The sequence below is a fragment of the Palaemon carinicauda genome, chromosome 5 (genome assembly GCF_036898095.1).
Source record: "Palaemon carinicauda isolate YSFRI2023 chromosome 5, ASM3689809v2, whole genome shotgun sequence".
NCBI lineage: Eukaryota > Metazoa > Arthropoda > Malacostraca > Decapoda > Palaemonidae > Palaemon > Palaemon carinicauda.
This window is the reverse complement of record NC_090729.1, coordinates 112,303,172-112,323,770: the sequence shown is the minus strand read 5'-3', so window position 1 is coordinate 112,323,770 and position 20,599 is coordinate 112,303,172. Positions and strand designations below refer to the sequence as shown.

Below are 20,599 nucleotides of genomic sequence, written 5' to 3'. Positions count from 1 at the left end.
AAAATCTTCCTTCTTTCCTCTTCAGGAGTTTGTTCTCGGCCCTGTTTAATTTTAGGTAACAATATAAATGCAATGTAATATTCTTAAGTTCATAATGATATTTGGGAATTTGAAAAATTAATCCCTTTCTTTTATCAGTGCTTTGGACTTGGAAGTAAAATAATTTTTGAAAACATGGCATCCTTTACTTTAAGAACTCTGGTTCTCAGTAAATGGGTGTGCTCTATGCACTTATATGAGCAACTCATTTTCATTCCTATGACTTACCCCTTCTTAGAAAGGAAGATACACTCATATACCTTTTAACAGAGCAGATTTTCATCTCTTAAATGATATCCGCATATAACTTGAACTTCCTTAACCGTGATGTAAAATTAATACTGTACTTACTCCTTATTCTATGGAATACTGTATATAACTACTGTACTGTATTCTGGGCTCTGTTTCTTGAAGATGGATTAATGCATATTGTGTCCACTTTCTCATTCTGGATGTACACATCAGGCTTTCCTATACCACAAGGACTGCAGATCTTGTTAGCTTTGCAGATCTTGTTAGCTTTGCAGATCTTGTTAGCTTTAGGATCAACCAGTTCCACCTGACCCTCAACCCAGTTCCTTCAGGACATGGACTTCAGTCTTTCTGTTTTCCTCATTTACTGTCACTCTATCTACAGGCCAGGGTTGTCATAATTTATAAGGCCTTTTACTACTATTTCTGACTTTTAAAAAGTCAAACTTGATATTTTTCAGAACAGCTTCTTTCAGTCTCATGTTCATTAGCAATAAAAATACATATGAATAAAATACCATAAAAGTTCTATATATCTATCTTTAGTTTCAATATAATCAAATCTATCTCATACAAGCCTATTATGAATGATATCGGATAAATATCTCCTTTGATAATAAATTTGTTATTCCTGGTTTGAAAATAGGTGATTTTACCTTTAAAATTCCCTATTATTATAAGTGTTTCTGACTCAAACTTAAAACTAAGATAAAAGTTAGCAAAACTTACCTGCTGATTACTTAAATCTACTTGTGAGCACCTTTGGACATATTCTTTAGACAATAAAGTTGAGATTTTGGTGCGGTGATCTGACAACGCCTGATCCATCAGGGCCTGGAGTAAAGAGAAAAATATTCAAGCATGAAACACACTGAATTGGGGTTATGAATTAAGGCTATATGATCCAGCATTTGGCCCTATGAGGCCATTAAGCACCCAAATTCAACTGGGGTATAACCCTGAAAAAATAAAGTAAGAACATATGTAAATTAGGATACAAATTAAGTGCAGCTGCAAAGACCCTCAAGTAATCTTCAGTGAAATGTACCGACGGCTCTACCCCCTCAAGGAAAAGCATGATATAAAGAACCACAAACGATGACAATCAGTAAATATGGTACAGTACATGGTAATACATAGAAAATTATTTACCGTATTTGCAAAAAATATCTATGAACTTTCTCAGAGTAATCATCAAGGTGATTTTCAGACATATTTATCACAGATTACGCATAAGAGTAAATACTCATTATGTTTTGGCTAACATTTCTCATTAAAATCTGAATGATTTTATAATGACCTTAGATTTTGCAAAAATCCTATTTTATTTGTTAAAATCCTATTTAACCTTAGTTTTGGAAGGTTGTCACCAGAGTTGGAATTACAGACGCATCACCTTCCGCATTCTCTTTACTGCTTCCTACCTCTCTTACCCTGGTGCCTTGGACTTGCTTTTTTAGAAATTTGACTACTGTGTATACAACACCTGGTACCATTTATGTTCAATAGTACTTTTTCAAAAAATACATGGAGATTTACAACATACAAAATTATAAAAATTTTTTTTCATAAATATCACAAACTCTCAGTTATAAAAAAGTTGTTTCATAAATATCACAAACTTTCAGTTATAAAAAAGTTGTTTCATAAATATCAAAAACTCTAAAAGTACAGTAACCTGTATTTTGGCTGGCTATACTGTACAAACATGACTCATCTAATAGGGGTCTGATTTCACCGAAGGTGAAACTGGGCTGTTAACATTTGAAACACGGCGTCGGAAAAGCCCCGCCCCCGGTCAGCACACGGAGTAGCCAATTAGACCTTCTCTTACAAATTGCGGGCTGAATGAAGAAAGGAGTATAACTTGAAGGACTTAGGTTTGTATAGTTAGGAAAAATACAAAGTACTTGTTAAGTTTGTGATTCATTTCTACATGAATTCAAACCCTTATCCTTTAATACAAGACTTATCTTTAGGAGGGAGGAAATTCCTATAATCATGTTAGATCATTTAAAATCCCGGGGATGTCAGGATACTCACTTGAAGAGGTGCAATGGTGTTTACTTCAAGCCACCTTCTACTCACCTGAGAAAAGATTCTTAGGTGATAGGTTAGGTTTCTGTCAGGATACAGATGGTCATGAAGGAGCCTACATCCTTTTCTGAGTGTATAAATAAATCTACACCCTTTTCAGAGTATATACAGGATATGTGTGTGTGTATTTGTGTGTCAAAAGACTTGTGGGTATATTTCCTCAAGTAGTGCGCTCTGAAGGTTGTCTGGTACTTTCATACTTTTACCCTCAGTACTTGCACCATTAACAAGTTGAGGTTCCTCCTGAAGGCTATGTTGAAGCAACTCCCCCGACTTCATAAGCTCCCATTTGCGTAGGTTCTTTTGGGACCCAAACTGATGGATGATGTGCTCTCCTTATCATTTCTCAAAAGGAGATGGTACTTCGGGAGATTTTCTGAGTCTTCTGATGTGATTGTTTGACGGAAACTCACTGCTGTCGTATCTATCAGTATTTCCAAGTATTCCGTCCTCTGCTTGGGCATGAAACTGGACTTTTCTCGATTTACCAAAATCCCCAGCTTTTGGCAAAAGAAGAGAAGCTTGTCCAGATGCTGAAGAAGCTGTCTACAAGAGGAGGATACAATCAGGCAATCATCTAGGTTTCTAAAGAGATGTATGATGTTGGCATGTGCCCAAGCCAAGACGAAAGTGAACATGCGAGTGAACACTTTGGGGGTAGTAGAAAATCCGAAGCACAGGATTTTGATACCTTTCCCCACAAAAGATGAAGTGGAACCACTTTTTGGACGATTGATGGATTAGTATCTGAAAGTAGGCATCTTTCATGTTTGGAAAAATCCTTTAGATGTTCCTCCTAATGTCATCTTGCATGGTGCTCACCGTCTCCATACTTAATCAGGGTTTGCAACATAAACACACTTCAGGTGGTGTCAATGACAGGTTTCTAGCCTCCAGTTGATTTCTCCACGAGGAACAGAGGACTGTAAAAGCTTGAAGAGCCATCCCATATGATCTGCAGTGCACTCCTGTCCAACAGTTTTCTCACTTATGCCAGAAGGGAATCTGAGTGAGGGGATGACGAGAGCCAATGAACAGAAGATGGTAGAATATTTGCTCCAAAAGACCTCTACTGTCCAATCCTTGACCCTGTAATACTGCCACCTTGCCCACTGGCTTGACAGGTATCTCCCAAATTATTGCAGTCACAGGAGGGGAATACCAGCCTTAGCATCCTCTGGTTCCCCTCCTGCCCCTTCTTCTGGCCTGGCCAGAGCAAGAAGGAAAAGGCCAAGCTATTTCAAGAGGCTTTTTGAAAGGGAGTAGAAATAAGAGCAAACCTAGCTATTAAAGTTCAAGTCAACTTCTTTAAGGCTGACTTCAGAGGTGTTGAGGTTGTCGCTTTCGAAGATGATTTAGATGCTCCTATGCCCTTGAAGGTGACAGATCAGAGGAAGAAGGCCTGACAAGTCTTTTTTCACTTACCCACTGCCTCATCGTTCCAGCTGTGTTGAATAGAGGAAATCTGGAGTGCCAATACTTCACGTTGTCTGATTTGCATGGCAAATCTAGCTGCTACAGTCCCTCAGTTTGAGGTCCTGAATCAGGAGCTGATGGGTCTATTGTGTCCCTTGACTCCTTCTCCCTTAGGAGAGGAGAGGATTTCATTTGATCTGATAGGTAGTCTCAGGGCTTCCCTGTTTCCTCTCCGGTCCTAAGACTAAACCTAGATGATACCCTGAAGAGTTAAAGCAGTTGCTAAATACCTGTAGCTTACTTCTTCCTTAGCTTTGGGTTTATTCTGCCATGAGTCTTGGATGACAGAGCAACGACCTGTAATACTGAAGGGCTCACGGGATCATGCCGGGATGATCTTTGTGCTGTCTGTCTGAAGAGGTTTGGAGCTCTTATGGTGGGCATGAGGAGACCTTCTAAAGTACTTATCTCTTCGGACTGAGAAGACAAGGATTTCTTCCTTGCTGGAGATGATATTAAGGAGACAGGCGCCTCTTAAGTAGAACGTTGGAATGCTGTTTGAATTTGATCTCCCTGTCACTTGAGGGGTAGAGAGGGGTCAGACAACGAAACCTGTTTCGTCCTCAGTGACTATAGGAGGTTTTCAATGATGAATGTTTTTGTGTAGGACGATCGTATGAGGACCTGTCACGAGAAGCCCTCGAGTGGGATGGCCTAAAATTGGGGGAATAAGCCCATAACTTAGTGGACCCTTGTTTGGTAAGACCTAGAACCTGGATAGAGTGAATGTGAACTATCTAAAGGAGTGTAAATGTGTGATGACCTGCTTATACATGGACACCTAGTGTGTGGGATTCTAATAGGTGGGGAACCAATGCACAGGAATCCCATATGTAGGATTCTAATATGTGGGGTTCTGGTTCAAGGAGATTTGGTGCATAGGGATCCAGTACATAGGGATATACTGTACTGTAGTGTGTGCAGACCGAGTACGTAGTTGTTCCAACACGGAGACTTACCTCGAACTACTTTCTTAGGAGGTACCTGGAATCTCCTCTCAACCGACCAGAGTTTTGTGTAGCTTACCCTACTTCCATTTTCTGTGAGGACTACCCCAGGTGGAAGGATACGTGCCCTGAGGCTAGTCCCGAGCCAGGTCGTGTGTTAGCTTGGCTCTCGACCCTCAGTAAGTTCTCTGGTCGCGTCGTGATACCATCCCGACGCTCTCCGTTCTCAGTGCGACCTTTTGTGTCCCCGACTCACGTGTCCCACGTGTCTCTCACATGGTATCCCTGTACTTTCCCTTGTGTTCTTGCGTGTTCGCTTGATTCCATTGTGCTTTCCCAAGTGTATTCCTTATCCTTTCCCTGCGTTCCTGTGTCTTACGGTGTTGTGTTGTGCATTATGGAGCATGCCCGCCGTTGTCCTGGGCCTAGAGCCGGGAAGTCATGTGGAGCGTTTTTGTCCAAGCCGGAGGTTGACCCTCATTCCCTTTGCTCTTCGTGTAGGGGTAGAGTGTGCTCTCCGTCGGACACGTGTCCGGAGTGTGTGTCGTGGAGTGAAATCCAGTGGGTTCGTTTTAGTACGAAAAAGAAGTCCGCTAAGCGTTCTCCCAGGAAGGCGAGCATCTCTTCGCCCTTGACGTCGCCAGGAGGGAAGTATGACGGTGTTTCTCTCCCATCTTCCCCTACCTAGAGTAGGGGACGAGGTAAGTCCGTTGCGGGGAAGAAGCCGATTGCTCTTCCCCAGGAGTCTAGTCTTCGGATGTTGGGGTTGCTGACTCTTTGCAGGCAAGTGGGGGGCCTGAATGTGTTTTTAGCGGGGGGTCTTGGAGACACTGCCCTTGCGCATGGGGGGCAAGTCTCGTCTGATGACCCCATGTGGGGTAAAAATGTCCCTGTTTCTTCGCCCGCTTCATGGGCCTACGTTTCAGGTACCTCTGCTGCTGATGGCACCCAAGATAAGATAGACTCTCCGGTAGCGGATCCCTTCGGATGGGGACCCCCGAAGACTCCAGGTAGGTCCCCGTTGAGGATGGAAGAAGGCCTTGGTTCCTGGTTACCCAACGTGGAGCGACCGAACTCTCCCCCAGCTCCTCTTTCGGCTGTTCCTGACATGTTTCTGCAACCTTCGACCTCTGGAACCCAGCAAATAACGAAGATGCGCCTGCCCCTCGGTCGCGTTAATGCAGAGTCGTCGGAGTCTTCAGTAGCAGGTTCATCGTTCTCTTCGGAGGGAGAAGCGCGGAGGAGGTGCCGCCGGAGGAAGGATAGATCCAGGAGCAGACGTTCCCGTTCGAGGTCTAGATATGGGAGAAGGCGTTCCAGGTCTCCGAGGAAGAAATACAGGAGGAGTAGGTCTCCCAAAGAAGAATGGGTCCTCGTCCCCCGCAGGAAGCTCGCGGACTTCGCTGCGATCCCGAGCTCTGCGAGTTGGCGTTCCTGAGACGGTTCTCCAAGGAGGCCCTCTTCCAGCCACAGGTTTGACCCTCGGAAGGACGAGAGCGAAAGGACCTCTTCAGACAGGCGTAAGGCCGCAAAACAACCGACTCAACCCGCCCAGCGGAGGGAGTCGCTTTTTTGGACGGGCAGCCTCGTCGAGTCAGCAAAATTGGCTCGACCTTTGGATACACAGGGACGGCTTCCTCCGTCGGGCAAGCCCACGGAAGCCTCACCCTCATTGTTGAAGGACATGTTAAGGAAGGAAGCCCTCGCCGTCACGGCGGTGCCCGTCCCAGGACCGAGGCCTAGTGCGGAGGTACCCGTTGGGACAGCTCCTTACTACCACACGGAGGTGCCCGTCAAGTCAGCACCTCAGCGCCAGACGGAGGTGCCCGTCGGGACAGCGCCTCAGCTACAGACGGAGGGCGCGGTCGGCGACGCGGAGGGTTCTCCAACCGAGGATTCGGCCTATCGAAGGGTTATAGGCCTCATACGGAGGCATCACAGGATCGAGGAGCCCGTTCCCGCCGACGAGGATGCCTGGCGTTCCAGCCTCAATCGTTTAATGGAGGCCCCCGTACAGCAGAAACCCTCCTTAGCGCTACCTGTGGCCAGGGACGTGGTTCTGGGACGCACTCACGTAGACAAGCTTGTGGCGGGCAATGCCGAAGCCCCCAAATCCCAGAATGCCTCAAAGTTATTCCAGGGTCTAAAGTCCCAGAGCAAATATTATGTGCCGGAGGGGCAGCGACCGGGAGCCTGCAGGATGGAGGCCTCCCTTGAAGTGTTAGGTCAGGGTGCCCCGGTGGACAGAGCCTCTTCAGCCCCGATTCGTTTCTCCCAGTCAGAGGCGACGATGATGGAGGAGATATCTAAAGACCTGGTCAACGTCGCCTCCTGGTTGGACTGGTGGGCATCAACTCTGGTGAGTATCCAGGCCACCTACGACTTGTCAGACCCAGCGAATCAAGCCCTCCTGAAAGAACTCATCATCTCCGGGGGAAGGACACTGAAGTTCTTGACGTTCCAGTCTCTTGCCCGATCGGCCAACTGGATCCTTAGGAGAAGGGATACGGTCCTGACCAAGCTATCCTGGAGAATCCCTGACAGGGAAGAGAGGGCTTTGAGGAGCCTGCCCGTGTGGGATGACTCGCTTTTTCCCTTGAAACAAATGGAGGAAATCATGGAGAAGGTCATGAGGAGGAAGGAAGTGAGCGGTCCCAGACCTCAAGCCATGAGGAGACCCGTTTACAGAAGACCTACGTCGGATGGACCCTCTACTTCTCGAGCCTCTCCTAGCCAGATGAGAAGAGACTCCCCATCTACTTCTTGGGCTCAACCACCGCAGCCCCCCCCCCCGTAGAGGAGCTTCGACAGTACCTGCCTCGTTTAGAACGTCCTACTCAGCTTCCAGGAGAGGGCGTTCAGGTCGATCCTCCAGAAGGAGATAGGGTGAGAGGCCCCCTACTCCTGCCCAAGCCTCAGGTTGGGGGATGCCTCAGACATTTTTGGCAAGCATGGAAAGACCACGGTGCGGAACCCTGAACAGTAACGGTGTTGAAGGAGGGTTACAGACTACCATTCCTGGCAGAACCGCCTCCTCTGATTCCAGCCAGTCGGGCGGAGTGGCTAGCACCCAAGGACCCTTTGAAGAGGGCAGCCTTACAGGAGGAAGTATCCACGATGTTGGAAAAAGGTGCGATGGAAACGGTCCTACAACCGGGCCCAGGGTTCTACTGCAGACTCTTTCTGGTGGAGAAAGCGACGGGAGGTTGGAGACCGGTGATAGATCTGTCAGCCCTCAACAAGTTTGTGTGCAAGACCGACTTCAAGATGAACACCCTGAAGTCGGTCCTGCAGTCCCTGAGAGAAGGGGACTTCATGATGTCCATAGACCTCAAGGACGCGTATTTTCAAATCCCTATCCACCCCTCAAGCATGAAGTTTCTCCGGGTGAAGTGGGGTACCCAGATCCTGCAGTTCAAGACCCTCTGCTTCGGATTGTCAACAGCGCCCCAGGTATTCACGAGGATCTTCACGACAATCTCCGTCTGGGCTCACGAACGGGGTATTCGCCTCATTCGCTACCTGGACGACTGGTTGCTTCTTTCTTCCTCAGAGGTAGTTTTGAAGGATCAAGGCGTGAAACTAATACAATTCTGCAAAGTTCTGGGTATCACTATCAACCTGGAGAAGTCGCATCTGTCTCCCTCCACCAGGATGACTTACTTGGGGATAGTGCTGGACTCCCGCCTAGTGAGAGCCTTTCTGTCGGGGGAGAGGTTGAACAACCTGGACCAGATCCTCCGGCCCTTCCTTTCAGGGCAGCCCAGGAGAGCCAAGGACTGGCATAGGTTGATAGGTCACCTAGTATCATTAGAGAAACTGGTCCCCCAAGGGAGACTCAGACTCAGGAGCATACAATGGAACCTGAAGGGGCTCTGGAACCAGTTAGACTCCCCCTACAAGTTAATTCCCGTTCTTCCGGAGACAAAACAATCCCTGGAGTGGTGGCAGGATCGAGCGAATACCCTCAAGGGGATGCCCTTAGCAGCCGAGCCACCCGAGATGCTTCTCTTCACAGACGCCTCCAAGGAGGGGTGGGGGGCACACCTTCTTGGCAAGTCAGCAAGAGGCTCTTGGATGGAAGAAGAGAAAGCACAGCACATCAACGTCCTAGAGATGAAGGCAGTCCGAGAAGCGTGCCTACAGTTCGTAGATCTTCTAAGGGGAAACACAGTGGTGTTGATGTGCGACAACGCCACTGTAGCAGCGTACATAAAGAAACACGTAGGTCTCTAGTCGAAGGAGTTGTGCGATCTTCACGTTGGAGATCCTGGATTGGGCCGAGTCAGAACAAATCGTTATTTCAGCAAGGTTCATTCCAGGGAAAAGGAATGTCCTAGCCGACGGGGTCAGCAGGATGGGCCAGGTAGTGGGAACTGAGTGGTCTCTTCACCCAGAAGTAGCCAGGCTCATCCTTCAAAAATGGGGTTCGCCGGTGATGGATCTCTTTGCATCCAGACTGAACGCACAACTTCCCGTATTCTGTTCTCCTGTCCCAGACCCAAAGGCGGCATTGGAGGACGCCTTTCAGCACAAATGGGACAATCTCGACGTGTACGCTTTTCCTCCCTTCGCATTGATCAGGCAAGTGCTCAACAAAGTAAGGGCAGCTCACAACCTAAGGATGACTTTGGTAGCGCCCTGGTGGCCGGAGAGAGAGTGGTTCGCGCATCTAAGAGACCTAGCGTGTCTTCCCCCGTGGCCTCTGCCCGACAGACCAGACCTTCTGCAGCAGCCACACTTCCAAAGGTTCCACGACAATCCTCGGTCTCTTCGCCTTCACGCTTGGAGACTATCGAGCGTCTCCTGAGAAAGGAAGGATATTTGGCAGGAACGGCTGAGAGGATGTCGCTCTATCTGAGGCGGTCTTCGGCAGCGGTCCACCAGGCGAAATGGACCACTTTCACGAAATGGTGTTCCTCAAGAAACATCAAGCCTCTAAAAGCTTCGGTTCCGGATATTGCGGATTTCCTCGTACACCTCAGAGACGTGGTGGGCATATCAATACCAGCCATCAAGGGAGTCCGTGCAGCCTTGGGCCAAGTTTTCCTTCTGAAGGGCATTGATCTGGGCTTCTCTAGGCATATCTCTATGCTCATCAGGAGCTTCGAACAAGCATGCCCTCCGCAAACCTCCAGGGTGCCGCAGTGGGATGTGGCAAGAGTACTCAAAATACTAAGTGAACCACCGTTCGAACCCTTGAAGGACATAGTGGACAGGGATCTCACTCTCAAGACGGTCTTTTTGTTGGCCTTGGCTTCAGCTAAGAGGGTGGGAGAAATCCATGGGTTGTCCTACGAAGTCTCTCATACGAAGGGATGGCGTGAGATCTCCTTCATGTTCGTCCCTTCTTTTGTGGCTAAAACACAGAATCCAGCAGTCTGGGATCCTAAGTTCGAAGGCTTCTCAATGCCAGCGATTCCTCGATCAGGGAATCCGGAGGATTTGAAGTTGTGCCCCGTCAGAGCCGAGAAGAAATACCTTGAGTGGACGGCTAATTCCGTCCTGGTATCAAAAACCTCTTCGTCTCTACGGGTACAGTGAAAAAGCAGGTATCTAAGAATACCATCTCCTATTGGCTAAGACAGGTGATTGTCAGGGCCTATAGCAAGGCGGGCCTTCCCCTGACAAGTAATCCCAGGCCCCATGACATTAGGGGTCTAAGTACCTCTCTGGCTTTTGAGAAGAACATGGCGGTGGCCCAGATCCTTAGAGCAGGCACCTGGTCGAACCAGTCGACCTTCACAACTCATTACCTCAAGAATTGCTCGAGGATATCTCTAGACGGGTTCTCTATTGGGACAGTCATCTCCGCGCTCCAAGCGATTTAACAGTGATGCCCCAGGTAAAATCGTGGGTAGCAAAACCAAGAGGCACAGGTTCGTTTCCTTTCATCCTTGTCCCTTTCCTTTCCCGACCCCCAGAGATAGACCCAGATAGAACCTGCACAAGACATGACTTCACAACTTCGTCACAGGACTCAGCATCGTGGGATTTTTAAGGGTGAGTACTTAGACACTAACATGAGCTCTTTGTGTAGTTTTCCCTACGTTTCGTTTTCCAGATATCTTAGAACCTAGTTTCCTACCTAGGTTCCTTGTTGCCCGGATTAGTTGGGTCTTGAGGTCAGAAAGACACTCCCACCTCCTAAAGTGTAAGTCTCCTAAGAAAGTAGATCGAGGTAAGTCTCCGTGTTAGAACAAATCACAAATTTTTAAGTAATTTGTATTTTTCCTAACATACTTACCGAGAACTACTTTCGGGTAATGGCCCTCCCTTCCTTCCCCGAGTGCCTTACTGACCCTTAGATATTTTTAACATCCAAGAACTTACTGAGGGTCGAGACCCAAGCTAACACGCGACCTGGCTCGGGACTAGCCTCAGGGCACGTATCCTTCCGCCTGGGGTAGTCCTCACAGAAAACGGAAGTAGGGTAAACTACACAAAACTCTGGTCGGTTGAGAGGAGATTCCAGGTACCTCCTAAGAAAGTAGTTCGAGGTAAGTATGTTAGGAAAAATACAAATTACTTAAAAATTTGTGATATTTCTGGCTTGTGGAGATCTAGTGTATAGTGATCTAGCGCATGGGGAACCAGCACAAAGGGTTTTAGCTTGAGTATATTAAAAGCATGGATATCTAGTGCGTAAGGTTATCTTATGGGGATTGTGTGTGCACAGGTACTGATGTGCATGGAGAATTCTTACAAAGATCTTACGCATTCAGGTAAGTGTGAGCATGAAGATTTAGTGTAGTCTGTCTGGGCATGGTGGTTGGAAGATCTATCTTGTCTTTTGCACCCAGAAGTCCCCAAAGTTTTTGAGTCTCATGAAGGAAGGGGACGATGTGTGTCTGAAGCTGGAGCAAAGGAGAATGTCTTACTAAGGGACATAGTTCCACTCGTGTCAAGTTCACGTGAAAGGGAAGCTGGAGCGGGCTGGACACACAGTAGACGTTCTCACTGCTTCATTTTAGGGAGATGGGTGACCTCAGCGGAAGAGGTTAACAGAATCGGGTTGGGACGAGAGGATACAAAGTGATTTCCTAAACTCAGAAGTCTTAGTCAAAGATTTCCTTGCTGAAGGTGAAAAGACTACAGAAGGCGAGGGTCAAAGATAAAACACACCTTCAGAGGGCTGGGCCTTTATGGAGGAGGTCACGTCAGGAGCTGCTTCTGTATGGGTGAAAGGAGGCGGCACAGAAACATAAGACATATGGAGTCCTAGCAGTAGTTCAGCTTGCAGCAGCTTCTCTGTTGGTACAACTTACCTGCAACTTGCCCCAAGGATAGGTCGGATTTCTGTCTGAGGAAATCAAAGGAGCAGATGCTCGAGTACTGAAGGGCAAGAAGGGAGAGCCAGAGGATTTCTTCAGTTTCAAGGAAGAACTTAAAGGCAAAGAATCCCAATTAGACTTCTTACTCCTGCTGTACTCTGACCACTGCAAAGGCGGCCACACCCTACACTCATCACAGCAGGATGACAGCATGCAGTCATGCCCTCAGCAAAAAGCTCTACAAAGAATGGGGATCCATCTCAGCCCAGCTCATGAATCTTCTGTATTTGTGGCAATGGATACCTGGGCAGGCCTGCATGCCTACACATGGATTCTCCATGATCAGTCAAGCACAAGTACTCAGAAGATAAAAGAATTAATTAAGAATGACAGCCAAGCTTTGTTAGCACCGAGAGTATGTCCGTATTACTCAGTGGCTGAAGTTAAAAGTGGCTAGTCAGCGTGCTGGCAGGAGGCAGGGATTCCCTGTAAATGGCCATAAACCACCGTACTGACACCTCGTTCTAAACTATTAAAAGAAGAGAGTTTGCATTCGTGTAGGAGCAAACTAAGATCTCATGACACTTATGCATGTTGATATCCTAGGTATGTGATTGTAAACAAAGTTTACCTTCAAGACTAAAGGCATTAAGCTCTCTTCCAAAGTACTTACCTGCCAAAAGATATGGAAACACATTTACCATCAACTAAGATTTCTAAGGCTTAATCAGATGTCACCACAAAATAGTTGCAATTGGTAGGTTTTGGAAGAGGTTATACCCCTATGATATGAAACATAAATTGTTTAACATTTTGAAAAGAAAAAAAAAAAAAATCATAATTTAGGCTAAAAAAATCACTTTCTGGTATCCAAGAACTTCAAAGTGATCATGAGTATTTAATTATCACAAGCTAATGACATTGCCTGCATTTAATTCTACTTCTGTTTTCACTTTTTATGTCTGATTTTTCTCAGCAACCTAAACATTTTGAATATTTTAAGCAAGCTTTTCCCTGCTTGGTATTATAAGGGAAATGATCTTTCTTTCTATCTCTCTCACATGGTCTGTTCTACTTGAGATAGTCTTAATCATAACAACAATAATAATAGAAATACAGAATCAACAATTAACCAACTGACCTGAAAGCAGTGATGTAAGAGATGTCTCTTGTCCACCACTTTGAGCATGCGGGCGAGAACATCAAGATCACTGAGCTCTTCCCCAAGCTGCGACAGACACCCGCAGTCATATAACTGTGGAAAATAAGAAAATTTAGTATATAATGCATAAAATAAATGAAATATCTACAAATACAAAGATTAGAAAATCTATTAACAGACTTTCCTTGCGAAGGATTTTCAAAGCATGATAAATCTACTAAACATCATTTTACAAACTCTAACCTTGCGTTAGGATTTATGAACGATGCCTTTAATAAGATTTTTGAAATAGTAATTCTATATAAAATAAATGAAATACCAATAAAACAAAGATAAGAAAAATCTATTAACAGACATTCCTCTTGAATGACTTTCAAAGCATGATAAATTTGCTAAACATCATTTTACAAACTGTAAACTTGCTTCAGGATTTATGAATGATACCTTTAATGAGTGTCGTAGTAGTATAGGAAAAGTGGATTTTGCAAAAATACACCAATACTGTATTGCAGCAATGACTACCAGGTACAGCATAGTTACATAAAGATATAAAACTTGCGATAAATAAATAGAAACAAATGGGAAGTAAAGCTTAGAGAGACTCATGACTGGTCCGGTCACAAACAAGTTGAGTACATGAGAAAAATAGGGAAATGAAGATTCTTCACTGTGTAAGGATGACAAGTTTCAGCAGGCTGAGACAAAATATTCACTGTTCCTCATTTATGGAATATTCTGTATAATTGCAATTACCTGTATAAATATCAACAATAGTATTGACTTTTATGCTATAAATTCCTCTTAAAGATAAGAATGTGTGTGCGATAAATTAAAAATTACTGGAATAAGTAAAAAACATGACAAATTCGTAGGTAATTTGTATTTTTCCTAACGATACAAACCTTAGCTATTTATTAGGGGTATTACTTTCGGCATAGCTGGAATGATGAGCCATTAAAGTTTAGCGAGGGTTAACTACCCACACCGCTAGTTAGCGGGGGGATAGGGGGAGGTAGCTTGCTACCTCTCCCACTCACACACCTGTGATTTAGCTCACTTTGCTTGGAGTTATGACTTCAAGGGGGATAGGGCTGGCGGGTAAGTTTGTATAAATAGCTAAGATTTGTATTGTTAGGAAAAATACAAATTACCTACGAATTTGTCATTTGTTTTCTAACTGGAATACAAACCACGCTATTTATTAGGGGGTGACTCACCCATAAGGAAGGATGGATGTCCCTGCCAATCTGGCTTTTGGCTTTACCCGGGGGCTCCTTATCTGAGCATGTCAGTACTCAACAATAAGGAGTCCCTGCACCTCGCTAAAATCTTGCTACGCAAGGTCCGCGGCCTACGCAAGCTTTGTGTTGAGATATATAGAAGTGTGACCTTCCAGGTAAAGTTATTCCTTAGTCTCCGGAAGGAAAAAATGTTGTAACCAAGACTTTCTCAATACCACCTCGCTAGGGTATGGGGACGCACGCAACAGTATTAGTTATAATACTAGGTACACAAGAAAGCATGGTTTACCTGCAGTGGTTTGAGGTCAGCTTGGGCAGAGAACCTAGGATGCTGCTTTCCCCAAGAGATGGGAGGATGAACAAAAGAATAAGAGCCAGTCAAACCTTTTCATTCACGCAGACTGAAACCGGGTAAAAATGCCCTCAACCTTCTGCTACTTGTCTAATAAGGAGCTTGAGGTCTTAAACCAGCTGTTGTGCAGCCACCACAGGACCGATAGAAAACGTATCGAGTCTCCTGTGGGTCACGTCTTGCAGGTAGTGGGATGTGAACTTAGTTTGACGTTTACACACCCCAGCTTGAAGAACCTGTGTTACTGGGAAATTTCTCTTGCATGCTAGGGACGTAGCTACGCCCGACATCATGAGCTCTGGGGCGACGTGAAGGAGGAGGGTCTGGATTCAGTGCATGGTCATGACCAAGAATCCATGCTGATATGGTGTTCTTGGTGACCCTCCTCTTGGACCTTCCTATTCTGTCGTCTGAAGGGAAGGCTTTGTGGAGATTGGTGTCTATTATCATACCTAGGTATACTAATCCCTGCGTAGGAAGCAGGGATGACTTCTCAAGATTTACCATGATCCCCAGATCTTGGCAAAGTCTCAGAAGTTTGTCTCGGTGTTGAAGAAGGGTTGACACCGAGTCTGCAGGGATTAGCCAGTCATCCAGATAGCGGAGGAGACTGATGCCAATCCTGTGTGCCCAAGATGACACTAGGGCAAACACTCTGGTGAAAACTTGAGGTGCTGTGGAAAGACCGAAGCACAGCACCTTAAACTGGTATTTCCTGTTGTCTAGGCTGAATCTTAAGTATTTCCTTGAAGACGGATGGACTGGGATCTGGAAGTACGCGTCCTTTAGGTCCAGTGTACACATGAAGTCCCGTGGTCTTACCGCTAGTCTGACCGTGTCCTCTTGTCTCCATGCTGAATGGAGTTTGCTTGACAAGCTTGTTCAGAGCTGAGAGGTCGATAACTGGTCTCCAGCCTCCAGACGCCTTTCTTACAAGAAAGATTCGACTGAAGAAGCCTAGGGACCCGTTGAGGACCTCCTGAAGAGCGCCCTTCTTCAATAGGGTCTGGACATCTGCCCGAAGGGCCGGCCCCTTTGCTGATCCCATGGCAAAGGAGTCTATCGGCACTGGATTCCTGGTCAGGGGAGGGAGAGATGTGAATGGGACGCGATATCCTAGACGAATCACGGAGATTGTCCAGGGTTCAGTCACGAGTTGCTTCCACCTGTCCGAGCAACTTTGTAGGCATCCCCCCCACTGGTGCACAAGCAGGGGGAGTGCCTATCCTAGTGTTTGCGGCCTCGGCTGCTCCCTTTAGGATTTTTCCCACAGGCTTTTTAGACACCATTGTGTTCGCTGCTGTCTTGGTTGGACGGGACTGCTGAGGAACAGGAGGTTTATGGGGCTTGGATGTCAAAGCCCTATGGAAGAGGGAGTCCTGAGAGGAATATCTGAGTCTAGCTATCTCGACGTTGGGGATTGTTGGTGGAATCTCTCAGACACCGCGTCTCAATGTTTCAAGATGGTATTTGCCTACAAGTTCGAAACTTGGTGGGCAAGAAACTCGATCATGCGAGTGCCTGAAAGAAGGAAAGTCTCCATTGCCTTCCTGGTACGTTCTTTGGAGAAATCCTTGGTTCGTACTAGGATTTCCAAGGTCCTTAACCAGATATCTAGCCACGAATTAGCCTGCATAGCATAGTTTGTGACCTTTTCCTGATTAAGGATCTTGGTCGCCGAGAAAGAGACCTGCCGGCTGGAGAGTCTCTCTAGAGAGATCCCCTTAGTGAGCTCTTCCAGAGCGTGGTTGAGAGGAAGAGCTGGACTGGACTCACCCAGGATCTCGAAGTACCTCCTCTGTTGTACACGAGGAGGTGGGAGGAGCTTGTTGGTACAGCCGGAATAGCTGGAGGAGGCATAATCGAAGAGCTGTAGGGCGATCTTAACCTTGGCACCCTTCAACCCTTGAGACCAGGGCAGGGTTTCTGGGTGCCAAAGACACGGTCTAAGACCGTGTCCTTGCCCTCCTGAGGGAGTATCTCTGGGTCAGTAAACCTGTTGAGAACCCTTATAAGAGTCAGAACCTGCCAGCATGCATGTTCTGACTCTTTTTGCTCTCCATCCGACGTCAGACTTGCGCCAAAGTCTTCATTTTCTATCCCCGAGAGCTCTTCCCAGGGTGGATCGCGGACATCCCTCGAGTGGCTGGCTGCCTCTTTCTTAGTAGTCCTAGTGGAGGACTTTGGCAAAGTCTTGGAGTCTTTGGACTCCTTCCAAGGAAGGAGGTAGGACTCCAACATTGAAGGCCTAGATGTTGTGTCCTTTCTGATCTCTGATGATGGTAGGGAACTCTCAGCTTGAGGGGAGGCTTCCTCCGACGGTGGAAGGGAGGAGGTCCTTTCCTCACGCGACTCCCTTGGTAAAGGTGAGGTGGGAGAGTATCCCTGGGGAGATACAGGAGGGACTAGCCTTGATGGCCTGACCGGAGTCAGTTTAACCCTCGAGGAAGTGACCGCATCAGAAACTGCTCTTTTCCTCTTCAGTGGAGTGGAAGAAGCCATGGTTCCGTGTCGAAAGTCCAGAGCTATAGCTGCTCGGACGAGCGGCCAGACAGGGCCAGATTGAAGGCCTGTGCCACAGCTCTGACTAAAGCAGTGAACCATGGCTGCTGACTGACCGATACACTGTCAGACAGATCCCCTGAGGAGAAAGGGACCGAAGGTTCCCTACAAGGAGCTACCATACTAAGTGGGTCTACCTTAAAAAAGGTAGTTTTGGGATCCTGAACTCCTCTGCAGAAGCCTGTTCCCCTTTTCCTGATGGGCGCGCTAAAATGACAAATTCGGAGATAATTTGTATTTTTTCTAACCATACAAACCTTAGCTATTTACATGGGGTTTTACCTTCGGCGTAGCTGCAATGACGAGCCATTAGAACTTTAACGAGGGTTAACTACCCCAGCGCTAATTAGCAAGGGGGTAGGGGAGTGGTAGCTAGCTACCCCTTCCCCCCTCACACACCGGTGAACTGCTTCACTTCACTTAGAGGTAGGACTTGCCTAGGGGAACAGGGCTGGCAGGCAAATATGTGTAAATAGCTAAGGTTTGTATGGTTAGGAAAAATACAAATTATCTCCGAATTTGTCTTATGTTCCGTAACCGAAATACAAACCACACTATTTACATGGGGTGACTTACCCCTTAGGTAGGGAAGAAAGACCCCAGCCATACTGGCTTTGGCTTTACCCGGGGACTCAGAATCCGAGTGAGCAGCACTTCGAGAAAAAGAGTCCCTGCACCTCGCAAGTTCCTTGCTCCGCAAGGAACGTGCGGCCTACATAAGCTTGTTTGTGGAGGGTTGAAGTATGACTCGTCCTAGGAAGTTGACCTAAAGTCCTTTAGATGGAATTCTAGGCTAGGACGTTCCCAATACCACCTCGTCAAGGGTATAGGGGACGCGACAGTATTATCTTAATACAAGGAACACAAGGAAGCATGGTTTACCTGCAGAGGTTCGAGGTCAGCTATGCAGAGAACCCAGGATGCTGCTGTCCCCAAGAGAGGGGAGGATGAAGAAAGAAGTAAGGGCCAGACATACTCTTTCATTCATGCAGACTAAAACCGGGTAACAATGCCCTCAACCTTCTGCTACCTGTCCAATAAGGAGCCTGAAGTTAGACCAGCTGTTGTGCAGCCACCACAGGGCCGATCAAGAATGTATCAAGGCTCCTGTGGGTCACGTCCTGCAGGTAGTGGGCTGTGAAGGTCGTTTGACGCTTCCAGACCCCAGCTTGTAGCACCTGCGTCACCGGGAAATTTCTCTTAAAAGCCAGAGACGTAGCGATGCCTCTGACATCGTGTGCTCTGGGACGACGTGACGGAGGAGGGTCTGGATTCAAGGCGTGGTGTATGACCCTTCGGATCCAGGCAGAGATAGTGTTCTTGGTGACCCTCCTCTTCGTCTTTCCCGTGCTCACAAACAGGGCTTGCACGCGAGGACGGACTGCAGCCGTTCTCTTCAGAAAACGCCTCGGACTTCTCACTGGGCATAGTAACAGATGGTCTGGGTCACTTGTTACAGAACGGAGACTCGAGACCCTGAAGAAGTCGAACCGTGGGTCCGGCACTCCACGGTTCTGAGTCTTAGCTACAAACTCAGGGACGAACCTGAACGTTACCTCCGCCCATCCCCTTGAATGGGCGACGTCGTATGAGAGACCATGAAGTTCACTGACCCGCTTGGCTGAAGCCAAAGCGAGCAGGAACGCCGTCTTCCAAGTCAGGTGCCGATCAGAGGCCTGGCGTAATGGTTCAAACGGAGGTCTCTTAAGAGCCCTGAGGACGCGAACCACGTTCCATGGAGGAGGTCTCACTTCCGACTGAGGGCAGGTAAGTTCGTAGCTTCGTATGAGTAAAGAAAGTTCCAGCGAGGAAGAAATGTCTATTCCTTTCAGCCTGAAGGCTAAGCTTAAGGCTGAGCGATAGCCTTTCACCACCGAGACTAAAAGGCGCATTTCCTCCCGCAAATACACGAGAAACTCCGCTATTGCTGGAATAGTGGCATCTAGGGGAGAGATACCCCTCCCACGACACCAACCACAGAAGACTCTCCACTTCGCCTGGCAGACCCCTGCGGATGACTTTCGCAGGTGTCGAGACATCCTGTCCGCAACTTGTTGCGAAAAGCCTCTCTCAACGAGGAGACGCTGGATAGTCTCCAGGCGTGAAGCCGAAGCGAAGCTACGGCCTTGTGGTAGATGTTGCAGTGTGGTTGCTTGAGTAGCTCGTGTCGTGGGGGGAGTTCTCTCGGGAGTTCCGTCAGGAGCTGCAGAAGGTCCGGGAACCACTCTGTGTGATGCCATAGCGGAGCTATTAAGGTCATTGACAGATTGACCGATTGGCTAGTCTTGTTGAGCACCCTTCTCATCAGACAGAACGGTGGAAAGGCGTAGACGTCGATGTTGTCCCACCATTGTTGGAAGGCATCTTGCCAGAGTGCCTTGGGGTCCGGGACTGGGGAGTAGTACAGCGGCAGTTTGAAGTTTAAACCTGTAGCGAACAGGTCCACCGTCGGGGAACCCCACAAAGTCAGGACTTTGTTGGCTATCTGAGGATCCAAAGACCACTCGGTACTCATTATCTGCGAAGCCCTGCTCAGACTGTCGGCGAGCACATTCCTCTTGTCAGGAATGAAGCGAGCTGATAGTGTTATCGAGTGGACTTCGGTCCACCTCAGAATCTCTACCGCAAGATGGGATAGCTGTTGTGAAAAAGTACCTCCCTGCTTGTTGATATAAGCCACTACCGTGGTGTTGTCGCTCATCACCACCACGGAGTGGCCCGCCAGGGTCCGTTGGAACTGTTGAAGAGCCAGATATACGGCCTTCATCTCTAGCAGGTTGATGTGCAGGTACTTTTCTGATTCTGACCAAAGGCCTGAGATCCTCTGGCTCAGAATGTGGGCCCCCCACCCTTCTTTTGACGCGTCCGAAAACAGCGTCAAATCCGGGGGAAGGACGAGAAGATCCACTCCCTTTCGCAGGTTCTTGTCGATCAGCCACCACTGCAGGTCCGCCTGTTCCGTGGGTCCTATCGGGACCAGAGAGTCCGGGGAATCGGAGCCCTGACTCCACTGGGACTTGAGCCGCCATTGCAGGGATCTCATCCTGAGATGGCCGTTCGGGACCAGACGGGCCAGGGAGGCTAGGTGACCTAAAAGACGCAACCATGATTGGGCTGGAAGCTCTTCCCGCCTGAGGAAGGGTTCTGCCACCCTCCTCAGCCTTGCTATCCTGTCGTCTGATGGAAAGGCTTTGTGG

At 47.5% G+C, this 20,599-nt stretch overlaps 1 protein-coding gene across 1 annotated transcript in view; it reads right to left on the bottom strand.

Moving 5' to 3' along the window:
* LOC137640512 (amyloid protein-binding protein 2-like) overlaps window positions 1-20,599 on the bottom strand; it is a 52,988-nt gene that overhangs the window by 17,223 nt on the left and 15,166 nt on the right. The window contains exons 2-3 of the mRNA XM_068373038.1: window positions 13,227-13,340; window positions 1,021-1,125 (exon numbers count right to left, since the gene is read on the bottom strand). Of these exons, the coding sequence (XP_068229139.1) occupies window positions 1,021-1,125; window positions 13,227-13,340 (219 nt within the window). The remainder of the gene's footprint in view (window positions 1-1,020; window positions 1,126-13,226; window positions 13,341-20,599) is intronic.